The sequence below is a fragment of the Vipera ursinii genome (assembly GCF_947247035.1).
Source record: "Vipera ursinii genome assembly, chromosome: 1".
In the NCBI taxonomy this organism is placed as follows: domain Eukaryota; kingdom Metazoa; phylum Chordata; class Lepidosauria; order Squamata; family Viperidae; genus Vipera; species Vipera ursinii.
This window is the reverse complement of record NC_139512.1, coordinates 354,331,376-354,344,705: the sequence shown is the minus strand read 5'-3', so window position 1 is coordinate 354,344,705 and position 13,330 is coordinate 354,331,376. Positions and strand designations below refer to the sequence as shown.

The 13,330-nt window shown below is 43.3% G+C and overlaps 1 protein-coding gene across 1 annotated transcript in view; it reads left to right on the top strand.

The window, feature by feature from the left end:
- The window catches only part of BCAS3 (BCAS3 microtubule associated cell migration factor), a 467,769-nt gene that overhangs the window by 34,247 nt on the left and 420,192 nt on the right, over positions 1-13,330 (top strand). The window contains exon 6 of the mRNA XM_083379706.1: positions 12,664-12,745. Within this exon, the coding sequence (XP_083235832.1) occupies positions 12,664-12,745 (82 nt within the window). The remainder of the gene's footprint in view (positions 1-12,663; positions 12,746-13,330) is intronic.

Genomic DNA, 13,330 nt, shown 5'->3' with positions numbered 1-13,330 from the left:
CTTGCCAGCACAAAGTCTTTCTCCACATGTGTTGAAGAACGTTAGATGTACCCCAGTATGTGTGAGGTGGGTTGTTCGCCACCTTCTTCTATATCTTCTCTATCTTCTATAGGGAAGCCCCAGGGTTTTAATCATCCTTGCTTCATTTTTTAAATTTTTAACTTTTATTACTGTTTTTATCTTTTTAACATTTTAGTTTTGGTCACCACGATGTAAAAAAGATGTTGAGACTCTAGAAAGAGGGCAGAGAAGAGCAACAAAGATGATTAGGGGACTGGAGGCTAAAACGTATAAGGAACGGTTGCTGGAATTGGGAATGTCTAGTAGTTTAATGAAGAGAAGGACGAGGGGGACACGATAGCAGCCTTCCTGCTGCTGGCGTCGACTCCCCTCCGCCCTGTGCGTGCCCACAGAGAGGGCCTCCTCAGGGTGCCTCCGGTCAAGGAATGTCGACTGGTGGCCCCCAGGGGGAGGGCCTTCACTGTGGGTGCTCCGGCATTATGGAACCAACTGCCGGTTGAGCTCCGGACGGCATCAGACCTCCGATCCTTCCGTCGCGGGTTGAAGACCCATTTATTTGAACTAGCAGGTCTGGCCTGATGGGGGTATATGGGTTTTTATAGGCTTGTTTTATCATTCTTGTTTTAACTTGGGCATTGATTTAATTGTTTTTTTAATTTTTGTATTGTTATTTATACATGCCCTGTGAACCGCCCTGAGTCCCTTAGGGAGAAGGGCGGTATAGAAATCTCAATAAATTAAATTAATCGTAGGGGCTGCCCCCAAAAAGAGGGAGTCAAGCTATTTTCCAAAGGCCCTGAAGGCAGGACAAGAAGCAACGGATGGAAACCGATCAAGGAGAGAAACAACCTAGAACTAAGGAGAAACTTCCTGACAGTTGGAACAATTAACCAGTGGAACAACCTGCCTCCAGAAGCTGTGAATGCTCCAACACTGGAAGTTTTCAAGAAGAGAACGGACAGCCATGCAGGGGTCAGCAACCTGAAACAATGAAAGAACCACTCGGAACCGGTTCCCTCACAAAAGGAAAAACTGGGAGCCGCAAAAAATGTGTGCACATGTGCGTACATGCGCACATGCGCAGAACAGGGTTTGACTGAAGAGTGGAGCCAAGGCGAGATACGCACCTACCCTGCATATTTGAATTGATTGGTTGAACCTTTTTAGTCCCACTTTTTTTTTTGGGACTGCACGTGGCAGAGGACTGGGAGCCGCAGGAGATGGCTGAAAGAGCCGCATGCGGCTCTGGAGCTGCGGGTTGGACTAGATGACCTCCAAGGTCCCTTCCAACTCTATTATTATTATTATTATTATTGTTGTTGTTGTTGTTGTTATTATTATTATTACTACTACTACTACTATTACTACTACTACTATTATTATTACTACTACTACTATTACACCACCACCACTACTACTACTACTACTACTACTATTATTATTATTATTACTACTACTACTAGTACTAGTACTACTAGTAGTACTATTACACTACTACTATTACTACTATTACTACTAGTAGTAGTACTATTACACTACTACTATTACACCACCACTACTACTACTACTACTACTATTATTATTATTATTATTATTATTATTATTATTATTAGTGTTCAGTGCCTAGAGTCCCTCTGTGAAGAAGATGGATGGTTCCAAAATGTGATAAATAAAGAGTTGCCTTGACTGTTTACTTGCCTAGGATTGGGTCCTCCAGGCAATGTGGGTCTCCCGAGAAACACGTTTCCCCGCTGCGTTTAATTACAACACCATTTCCTCGTGTGCAGCAGTTGCGCTTTGGCGACACATCTGAAGCCTTACAGCTTTTTTTATTAATAACGTGACATTCCTGTCACTTTTCAAAAGGAGGACATGTGCCTCACACATCAGCTCTGCCAGCACCCCACCCATTTGCGGTAGAAATATATTAAACAACTGGCAATTTACTGCTCTTGATGATTCCCCCAGTTTTGATTTTGTTATTTCTTGTATGATTGGGTACAAGTTTGTCTTCTCCCCCCCCCCTTTTGGTTAATCCTTTCCATTTCTCTCTCTCTCTCTCTCTCCCTCCCTCCCTCCCCCTCCCCATATGAAAGCGATTTTCCATGGTTGGAAAATATTTGTTTGCACACTAAGAGAAATAGTATTCCTTTTGTTTTTGTTTGTGATGGATTCAAACTGCTATGCTCCCAGACAACAAAGCCTGTCATCGGGAATTAAGACAAGGGTTTGAATTTGTCCTTGAAGTTTTTTCTCCTCTGCCTGGTTCCAGATGTCCAGGAGACAAAAGGCACCTCTTCAATTTTGCACGCTTCCGCCCCCCCCTCCCTCCCTCCTTCCGCCGCGCATGAAGGGGGGCTCTCGTGCTGCAGGTGAGGCTGGGTGCACCGTTCTGTGTGCTACAGGTGTAAGACTGTTACTCTTAAGAGGCTGGCCTGTTAGCTGTTGACGTCTAGCAAAAGATGGCTAACTTCAGAATCAAGACAGCGGTCCCCAACCTCTTTGGCACCAGGGACCGGTTTCTTGGAAGACAATATTTCCACAGACCGGGGGTGGGTGGGGGTGGGAGTGGGAGTGGGTAGGAGGAGCATATAACCCTAGACCACAGGTCTGCAACCCGCGGCTCCGGAGCCACATGTGGCTCTTTCAGCCGTCTCCTGCGGCTCCCAGTCCTCTGCCATGTGCAGTACAAAAAAAAAAGTGGGACTAAAAAAGTTCAACCAATCAATTCAAATATGCAGGGTAGGTGCATATCTCGCCTTGGCTCCACTCTTCAGTCAAACCCTGTTCTGCGCATCTACGCGCATGCGTACACATTTTTTGCAGCTCCCAGTTTTTCCTTTTGTGAGGGAACCGGTTCCGAGTGGCTCTTTCACTGTTTCAGGTTGCTGACCCCTGCCCTAGACCATCTCGGAGAAGCGATTGTTCAGTCTCTTCTTAAAAACCTCCAGGGATGCAGCGCCCACGATTTCTGGTGGCCAGCTGTTCCACTGGTTAATTGTCCTCACTGTCAGGAAGTTTCTCCTTAATCCCAGGTTGCTTCTCTCCTCGAATCAGTTTCCATCCGTTGCTTCTTGTCCTGCCTTCGGGCGCTTTGGAGAAGAGCTTGACCCCTCCTCTTCTTTGGGGCAGCCCCTCAAATACTGGAAGACTGCTATCATGTCTCCTCTATTTCTTCTTTTCTGTAGACTTTAGAGACTTTAAATGGTCCTAAGGTCCCTTTTTTCAGCGCTGTGGTAACTCTGAACGGGTCACTAAACGAACTGCCGTAAGCCGAGGACTACCTGCACTCCTGCTATTTGTTCCTCCGTTTATTTTAATCCCCATGCTCGTTGCATGGCCTTCACCCTGGCTGGTTGGGATTTTTGAGCAAACGCTGTGCAAATCTCTCAGCTGCTTATGTTTCTTGGAACGAGTTACAGCTTTCATTTGTTCTGTTCTAGTCATGAGATACATCACACACACACACACACACACACACACACACACACACACACACACACACCTCAATTATGTCAATGAAATCACATTTGCTTTCCTGGATGAAACATAAGACGGTCATCTTATTTATTTTCTATACCCTGAGTCTTAGTATATTATTAGACAATCAAGAGCGTGAACTTGGTGAGTCGGTGTTTGCCCTTTGCCTTTATGGAGCGGTTTAATAGCCTCGCTTAAAACAACATTCCATAAACTTGACAGATCATAACTGCAGAGTTCCTGTCACCAGGCTAGAATGTTTTTGTTTTTCTTCGACCCCTTTGTAAGGCTTTCAGGAGAGCTAAGCACACAGTTGAGGTAGATGAAAAAGTGCCTAGGCACTCCTCTCTGACAAACCCATAATACCTTTCCTTGGAAAGTGGGCGACTTAATACACTTTCCACAGTAAATAATCTCTCAGTCACCCAGAATAGGCAAGCGGAAGCTCCCGAGAGACACCTCTTGCAGTCAGGAACTATTTTGGAGGTCTGGGATACCACTTATAGCAGTGCTAGATTTTGATGTGCTGGATGCAGGAGAAGGACAGGCAGAGCCCGGGGGCGGAGACAAGAGAGGAACCAGCCTAGAATCATTACATTCCCACCAGCGGTCTAAATCCAATATTGTTGTTGTTAGTTGCAAAGTTGTGTCTGACCCATCGCAACCCCATGGACAACGTTCCTCCAGGCCTTCCTGTCCTCTACCATCTTGTGGAGTCCCTTTAAGCTCACGCCTACTGCTTCAGTGACTCCATCCAGCCACCTTGTTCGCTGTCGTCCCCTTCTTCTCTTGCCCTCCACCTTTCCCAGCATGAGGCTCTTCTCCAGTGAGTCCTTCCTTCTCATTAGGTGGCCAAAGGATTTGAGTTTCAACTTCAGGATCTGGCCTTCTAAAGAGCAGTCAGGGTTGATCTCCTCTAGGACCGACCGGTTTGATCGCCTTGCAGTCCAAGGGACTCACAGGAGTCTTCTCCAGCACCATAGTTCAAAGGCCTCAATTCTTTGGCGCTCAGCCTTTCTTGTGGTCCAAAATCCAATATTAGAATATAGAATAACAGAGTTGGGAGGGACCGTGGAGGTCTTCTAGTCCAACCCACTGCTCAGGCAGGAAACCCTATGCCATTTCAGACAAGTGGTTGTCCAGTCTCTTCTTAAAAACTTCCAGTGTTGGAGCATTCACAGCTTCTGGAGGCAGGTTGTTCCACTGGTTAATTGTTCTGACTATCAGGAAATTTCTCCTTAGTTCTAGGTTGCTTCTCACCTTGGTTAGTTTCCATCCGTTGCTTCTTGTTCAGCCTTGTGGCAACCCCTGAGATATTGGAAGACTGCTATCATCTGTCACCCCTAGTTTTAGTCCTTTTTGAATTCTGTTAACTTTTATGTAGCACCAATTTAGTGTTGACCATTATTGACTACATTCTTGTTTCTAGGCATGAGCTTGATTGGAATTTACAGGCTTGATACTTTGTGCCTGACATTATAATCCTTTTCAGCACATAGCTAGCTCCTTCCTTCCTTCCTTCCTTCCTTCCTTCCTTCCTTCCTTCCTTCCTTCCTTCCTTCCTTCCTTCCTTCCTTCCTTCCTTCCTTCCTCATTCTTTGACAGGTTCCTGTTAGCTCTCCGTATTCATATGTTCAGCACTGGGATTGTTTCTTGTTGTTTTTTTCTTTTTGGAAATTCTAATATAATTTTTAGTGGCCTGTTGTTTTGCGTTGTACACATTTATATTGGAATCCTGAGTTCTATTCAGTCGTATGTAGAAATGTAAATAATGACCTCTCTTTACCAAAACTTATGCATGTTATACATCAGTTTGATAATTTATTAGGTTATTTTAATTCACTGGATAAGTCACATATTTTTCTTTTAAGTTCTGAAGGTTCTGATTAATTTAATTTAATAATTTAATTTAATAATTTGATTTCTATACCGCCCTTCTCCCGAAGGACTCAGGGCGGTGAACAGGGCAATACACAATAAAAATAGAATACAAAAATTAAAAAGCCATTAAACATTATGCCCATAAAATTAATACATATTACAATTAAAACTATTTATAAAAACCCAACCCCATCCCGTCAGACCAGACTAGAAGTTTACTTGTTTGAAAGCGTGGAAATACTTACTTCCAAGGAAACATTCCTCCTTTGTGGTTCTAAATGCATTATTTTTTTGCAAAATCCGAGATGAAAATGGATGTCAACAGGCCATTTGGAAATTCCATTGAATTTATGGGGAAAGTTCAAATGTAGTAAAAACAACTGCTTCAAAAATACATTAATATACTAAAGCAGAAATATTCCTCTGTTAATATTTTTGACATTTTCTAGCAGATTGATATGATATTAGGAATTTTTAATGGAAAGAAAATTGTTAGATTTTCTTTATCCAGTCTGTAGTTAACATATGATTGGAGTGTTACTATTTTTTTTTTATTTTTGGCTTTCTCGTGCGTAATATATTTGGTTTTTGTTTCATTATGGAATTACAGATGAAATAACAAAAGACAGTATAAAGTAATGTTCAAATAGTGATAGGATTTTGCATTTATTTTAGTACAGCTCTGTTATATTTCCTGCTTTAAACATTTGGAAGATGTTTTAACAGAAGTATAATTTTGACCCTCGTGTTGTGTTTTTTTAATTCCATTTATATCCCGCCCTTCTCCGAAGACTCAGGGCGGCTTACAAGCTTAGCAGTAGCCTTCATTCTATGTATATTTTTTATTTTTTATTTTAATTCCATTTACCGTATATACTTGAGTATAAGCCGACTCGAGTATAAGCCGAGACCCCCAATTTCACCCCCAAAAACTGGAAAAAGTTGGTGACTTGAGTATAAGCCGATCCGCCGTTCTGCAAGCCTCCGCCGCCGGCTGCTTCGTTCCGCAGCGGAAAGAAGCAGGCAGGCTGCTTCGTTCCGCAGCGGAAAGAAGCAGGCAGGCTGCTTCGTTCCGCAGCGGAAAGAAGCAGGCAGGCTGCTTCTTTCCGCTGCGGAAAGAAGGCTGCTTCTTTCCGCAGCAGAAAGAAGCAGCCTGCTTCGTTCAGGCTGCTTCGTTCCACAGCGGAAAGAAGCAGGCAGGCTGCTTCTTTCCGCTGCGGAAAGAAGGCTGCTTCTTTCCGCAGTGGAAAGAAGCAGCCTGCTTCGTTCCGGCTGCTTCGTTCCGCAGCGGAAAGAAGCAGGCAGGCTGCTTCGTTCCGCTGCGGAAAGAAGGCTGCTTCTTTCCGCAGCGGAAAGAAGCAGCCTGCTTCGTTCAGGCTGCTTCGTTCCGCAGCGGAAAGAAGCAGGCAGGCTGCTTCGTTCCGCTGCGGAAAGAAGGCTGCTTCTTTCCGCAGCGGAAAGAAGCAGCCTGCTTCGTTCAGGCTGCTTCGTTCCGCAGCGGAACGAAGACTCAGGGCGGCTTACAAGCTTAGCAGTAGCCTTCATTCTATGTATATGCCTGCTTATTAGGGCTTTCACACACACCCCCAAGCGGCATTATTACAAAGTCAGCTTAATTGCCCCCAACAATCTGGGTCCTCGTTTGACCTACCTCGGAAGGATGGAAGGCTGAGTCAACCTTGAGCCTGGTGGGACTCGAACCTGCACTAATTGCAGGCAGCTGGTGTTACTTAAGGAGGCATTAGCCCACTGCTCCACCAAGGCTCTTTTGTCAAGATCGTTACACGCTTTACACTCCTACTTTAGGCTGATCCTGCAGAAACATTTATTTATGTTACTTTTATGCTGGTTTATTGGGCAAGTTAAGTGGCTTACAAACACAATAAAATATATAGCTCAGTCCAATTAATAAAATCATACACAATCAGTCCATAAAATTCCAGTAATAGATGAGTAGTTTTGATAATAAAACTGGTGAGTAAATCTTCTTTCATTTGAAAGTTATGTACCATGTATTCTAGATCAGTTTATTTCCAATCAATTTTTCAAGCCATTCGGAGGAGAAATTTGGATTGCTTAAGATTGCAATAGGGACGCGGTGGCTCAGTGGGTTAGGACGCTGAGCTTGCTGATCAGAAGGTTGGCAGTTTGGCAGGTCGAATCCCGAGTGCCGCATAGCAGAGTGAGCTCCTGTTACTTGTCCCAGCTTCTGCCAACCTAGCAGTTCGAAAGCACGTAAAAATGCAAGTAGAAAAATAGGGACCACTACGGTGGGAAGGTAACGGCGTTCCGTGCGCCTTTGGTGTCTAGTCACGCCGGCCACATGACCACGGAGACGTCCTCGGACAAGCCCTGGCTCTTCGGCTTTGAAACGGAGATGAGCACCGGCCCCTAGAGTCGGAAACGACTAGCACGCATGTGCGGGGGAACCTTTACCTTTACCTTTAAGATTGCAAAAAGGATAATATATTAAACTAAAGCTTCATTAGGTAAATGTCTGTGGAGATTCTCAGTCAATCCAGGTCATTTTTATCCCAAAGGTGATTTTCAAAAGGCAAACTAGACTTTCTTTGTTTTTTCCTTGAAAACATTTTGCTTCTCATCCAGGAAGCTTCTTCAGTTCTGAAGAAGCAGAGATCTGACGAAGCTTCTTGGATGATAATCGAAACATCTTCAAGGAAAAGAAACAAAGGAAGTCCAGTTATCTTTTGAAAAAGCACCTTTGGGTTAATTTGGCAGTGTAGCCTGGAGGCATTAGGAACCTCTAAAACACCTGAATTATTACCAGCTACTGGAATATGCTTGTATCATTATGCATGTTTTAAATAAAACAATTAACAAAAAGTTAGGGCTATGTGCATGAACTCTGGAATAGGGGATGAGAATTTAAGGACATGAATGTGCTTATGAATTATTTTAAGGTAATCTTCAACTTACAACCATTCTTTTAGCAACCGTTTGTGGTTATAATAGCACTCAGAAAGAGACTTATGACTGGTCCTCCTATTTACGACGGTCACAGCATCCTCACGGCCATGTGATCAATATTTTGGTGCTTGGCAAGCAGCATGTTGCAGTGTCCTATGGACTGCCATTTGCAAGCTTTCCCAGCCAGCTTCTGACAAGCAAAGTCAATGGGGGAAACTGGATTTGCTTAACAACAGTGCCAAAAAAAGGCCATAAAATTGCACAACTCACTTTACAACTCCCTTGCTTAGCAGTGGACACTCTGGCCCCAATCGTGGCCATTAAGTCGAGGACTACCTGTATCAAAAATTTGTTACTCACTTTACGAAGAACTAAGAGTTTATCAAGAATGAAAGTAGCAGAGACAATCACTGCTCAAGGTTGGAAAAATTGATTTACCTCATTTTTATGAACCTGAGTTACACTATTAGGAGCCCCTTCTAAGCAGTAGAAGAGATTCATTTTATTGAATCACAATTGAACACAGGTTAAAATCAGAATTCTCTCACATGATTTTTTTTAAAAAATGTGCTGGATTACTCCCAAAGCCCTTTTTTTGTCGAACATCCTGTACTCCACAGTCAGCAAACACAGATTTTGGGATGCCCAGAAGCAAGTCATTTTTAAAGAATTTTACTATATTACTTTTTATATCTCCCTTTTCTTGCCCAAGACATTGGGCGTGGAGTTTCAACTTTTGTGCTACATGAGGAAGATATATGTTGTTGTTGTTAGCTGCGAAGTCGTGTCCGACCCATCGCGACCCTATGGACAACATTCCTCCAGGCCTTCCTGTCCTCTACCATCTTCTGGAGTCCATTTAAGCTCACGCCTACTGCTTCAGTGACTCCATCCAGTCACCTCATTCTCTGTCGTCCCCTTCTTCTATTGCCCTCGATCTTCCCCAGCATTAGGCTCTTCTCCAGGGAGTCCTTCCTTCTCATTAGGTGGCCAAAGTACTTGAGTTTATTCTTCAGGATCTGGCCTTCTAAAGAGCAGTCAGGATTGATCTCCTCTAGGACTGACCGGTTTGATCGCCTTGCAGTCCAAGGGACTCGCAGGAGTCTTCTCCAGCACCACAGTTCAAAGGCCTCAATTTTTTGGCGCTCAGCCTTTCTTATGGTCCAACTTTCACTGCCATACATTGCAACTGGGAAGACCATAGCCTTGACTATACGCACTTTTGTTGACAGGGTGATGTCTCTGCTTTTTAGTGTGCTGTCTAGATTTGCCATGGCTTTCCTCCCCAGGAGCAAGCGTCTTTTAATTTCTTGGCTACAGTCCCCATCTGCAGTGATCTTGGAGCCCAGGAAAATAAAATCTGTCACTACCTCCATTTCTTCCCCATCTATTTGCCAGGAATTGAGAGGGCCAGATGCCATGATCTTGGTTTTCTTAATGTTAAGTTTCAACCCAAGTTTTGCACTCTCCTTCTTCACCTGCAACAAGAGGCTCTTTAGTTCTTCTTCACTTTCTGCCATTAGAGTGGTATCATCTGCGTATCTTAGGTTGTTAATATTTCTTCCGGCAATCTTAATTCCAACTTTTGATTCATCTAGCCCTGCCTTTCTCATGATGTGCTCTGCATATAAGTTAAATAGGCAGGGCGACAGTATACAGCCTTGCCAGACTCCTTTCCCATTTTTGAACCAATCAGTGGTTCCGTGTCCAGTTCTCACTGTTGCTTCTTGACCCGCATATAGGTTTCTCAAGAGACCAATAAGATGGTCTGGTACTCCCATCTCTTTAAGAACTTGCCACAGTTTGTTATGATCCACACAATCAAAGGCTTTAGCATAGTCAATGAAGCAGAAGTAGATGTTTTTCTGGAACTCCCTAGCTTTCTCCATGATCCAGCGTATGTTGGCAATTTGATCTCTAGTTCCTCTGCCTCTTCGAAATCCTGCCTGCACTTCTGGTAGTTCTCGATCCACATACTGCTGAAGTCTAGCTTGTAGGATTTTAAGCATGACTTTACTAGCATGAGAAATGAGTGCAATGGTGCGATAGTTTGAACATTCTTTGGCACTGCCTTTCTTAGGAATTGGAATGTAAACTGATCTTTTCCAATCCTGTGGCCACTGTTGAGTTTTCCAAATTTGCTGGCAAATTGAGTGTAGCACTTTTACTGCATTGTCTTTTAAGATTTTGAATAGCTCAGCTGGAATACTGTCACCTCCACTAGCTTTGTTGTTGCTCAGCTTTTCTAAGGCCCACTTCACTTCACATTCTAGGATGTCTGGCTCGAGGTCAGTGACCACCTCATTGTGATTATCAGGGACGTTAAGCTCATTCTTGTATAGTTCTTCTGTGTAATTTTGCCACCTCTTCTTAATCTCTTCTGCCTCTGTTAGGTCCCTGCCATTTTGGTCCTTTATCATGCCCATTTTTGCATTAAACGTTCCCTTCATTTCTCCAATTTTCTTGAAAAGATCTCTGGTCCTCCCTATTCTATTGTTTTCTTCTATTTCTTTGCACTGTTCATTTAAGAAGGCATTCTTATCTCTTCTAGCTATTCTCTGGAATTCTGCATTCAATTGGGTGTATCTTTCTTTTTCTCCCTTGCCTTTCGCTTCCCTCCTTTCCTCAGCTATTTGCAAAGCTTCCTCAGACAGCCATTTTGCTTTCTTGCATTTCTTTTTCTTTGGGATGGTTTTGGTTGCTACCTGTTGTACAATGTCACGAACCTCTTTCCATAGTTCTTCAGGCACTCTGTCTATCAGATCTAATTCCTTAAATCTATTTGTCACCTCTACTGTATATTCAACAGGGATATGATTAAATTCATACCTGACTGGCCTAGTGCTTTTCCCTACTTTCTTCAGTTTAAGCCTAAACTTTGCAAGGAGAAGCTCATGGTCTGAGCCACAGTCAGCTCCTGGTCTTGTTTTTACTGACTGTATAGAGCTTCTCCATCTTTGGCTGCAGAGCATATAGTCAATCTGATTTCTGTGTTGACCATCTGGTGATGTCCATGTGTAGAGCCGTCTCTTGGGTTGTTGGAAAAGAGTGTTTGCTATGACCATCGTATTCTCTTGACAGAATTCTATCAGCCTGTGCCCTGCTTCATTTTGCACTCCAAGGCCAAACTTGCCTGTTATTCCAGTTATCTTTTGGCTTCCTACTTTAGCATTCCAATCCCCCATGATGATAAGAACATCATTTTTTGGTGTTAGTTCTATAAGGTGCTGTAGTGCTTCATAGAACTGGTCAATTTCATCCTCTTCAGCACTGGTGGTTGGGGCATAGACTTGGACTACTGTGATATTGAATGGTTTGCCTTGGATTCGAACTGAGATCATTCTGTCATTTTGAGGATTGTATCCCAGTATTGCTTTTCCTACTCTTTTATTGACTATGAAGGCTACTCCATTTCTTCTGAAGGATTCTTGCCCACAGTAGTATACCTGATGGTCATCTGAATTAAATTCACCCATTCCTGTCCATTTTAGTTCGCTGATACCTAAGATGTCAATGTTCAGTCTTGTCATCTCTTGTTTGACCACGTCCAGTTTTCCTTGATTCATGGATCTTACATTCCAGGTTCCTATGGAGAAAAAATCTTTACAGCATCGGACTTTCCTTTCACCACCAGACACATCCACAGCTGAGCGTCCTTTCGGCTTTGGCCCAGTCGCTTCATTCTTTCTGGCGCTACTAGTACTAGCCCTCTGCTCTTCCCCAGTAGCATATTGGACGCCTTCCGACCTGAGGGGCTCATCTTCCAGCGTCATATTGTTTTACCTTTTGGTACTGTCCATAGGGTTTTCATGGCAAAGATACTGGAGTGGGTTGCCATTTCCTTCTCCAGTGGATCACGTTTTGTCAGAACTCTCTTGCTATGACCTGTCCGTCTTGGGTGGCCCTGCACGGCATAGCTCATAGCTTCATTGAATTACGCAAGCCCCTTCGCCACGACAAGGCAGTAATCCATGAAGGGGAAGATATATGTACTACACGGTTATTACTAACCCTGTAGTACACATCTTCCTCATCCTCGTGAATAATGTCTGGATGCTGAGACAAAGATTAGCACACATCTTCCTCATCCTCGTGAATAATGTCTGGATGCTGAGACAAAGATTGTGGGCTCCCATCTTCCTAGTAGCTAAAAAAGCTTTGGCTCAGACTAATAGTAGAAACATTTTCTTTCTTTCTTTTTTTTCTGTTCGTTTTTTTCATTGTCTCTGCAAGAATTTCTTTTCACTCCGAATAAGCGGTTTTAAAAGCCTGCGAATAATTAAAATGCCTTTTTGATAAACGTGAGTTTAAAGCATTGTCTTATCTAAGGTGTGCATCTCTTTTGTCGAGCAGATTAGTGGTGAAGCTCAAGAACTATACTCGATCCGACACGGTCCTGTCCGAGCAGCCCGGGTTCTGCCATCCCCACAGATCAGTAAGTACAGAAGCCCGTATATATATCCATTTTCTTTCCTCTCTTTCTGCTTCCTGTATCCAAGAAGAAACTTTGATTGTTCGTACAGTTGCTCAACTAATTTGAGAGCAAGGCTCTTCTTTTTAATTTCATAGAGAAACAGAATCGTCTGAACACAATAGAATACATTGCTCTGCCCAATTCACTTGTAGAATCTGGGTGAATAGGATATTTATCTGAACAAAGTTGGAAAGAGCGGAGGAAAAAAAGATGCTGGGAGCTGCAGTGGATTGCACCTGTACCCTCTTTTGTGTTATGAAGGTTGTTGTTGTTTTTTTTACAACCGTCCCTCTCCCTCCAAATTACCAGCGTTTCAACCAATACATTATATAAGCAAGTAAGCAAGCAGTGTTCTAGTTAGAATGTAGAATGCATTAGACAATACAATACCATCATTGGGTTTAATTTGATCACCAGGAAAGTGCTTTAAGTTCAAAGTGGATTCCAATCCGAGTCTAAAGAACAGCGTTCCCGATTTTATCTTAAAAAGTGTAATGCCAAAACCAGGGGCCAAGGGTGGAAGATTACGGACACCCTGCATAAACT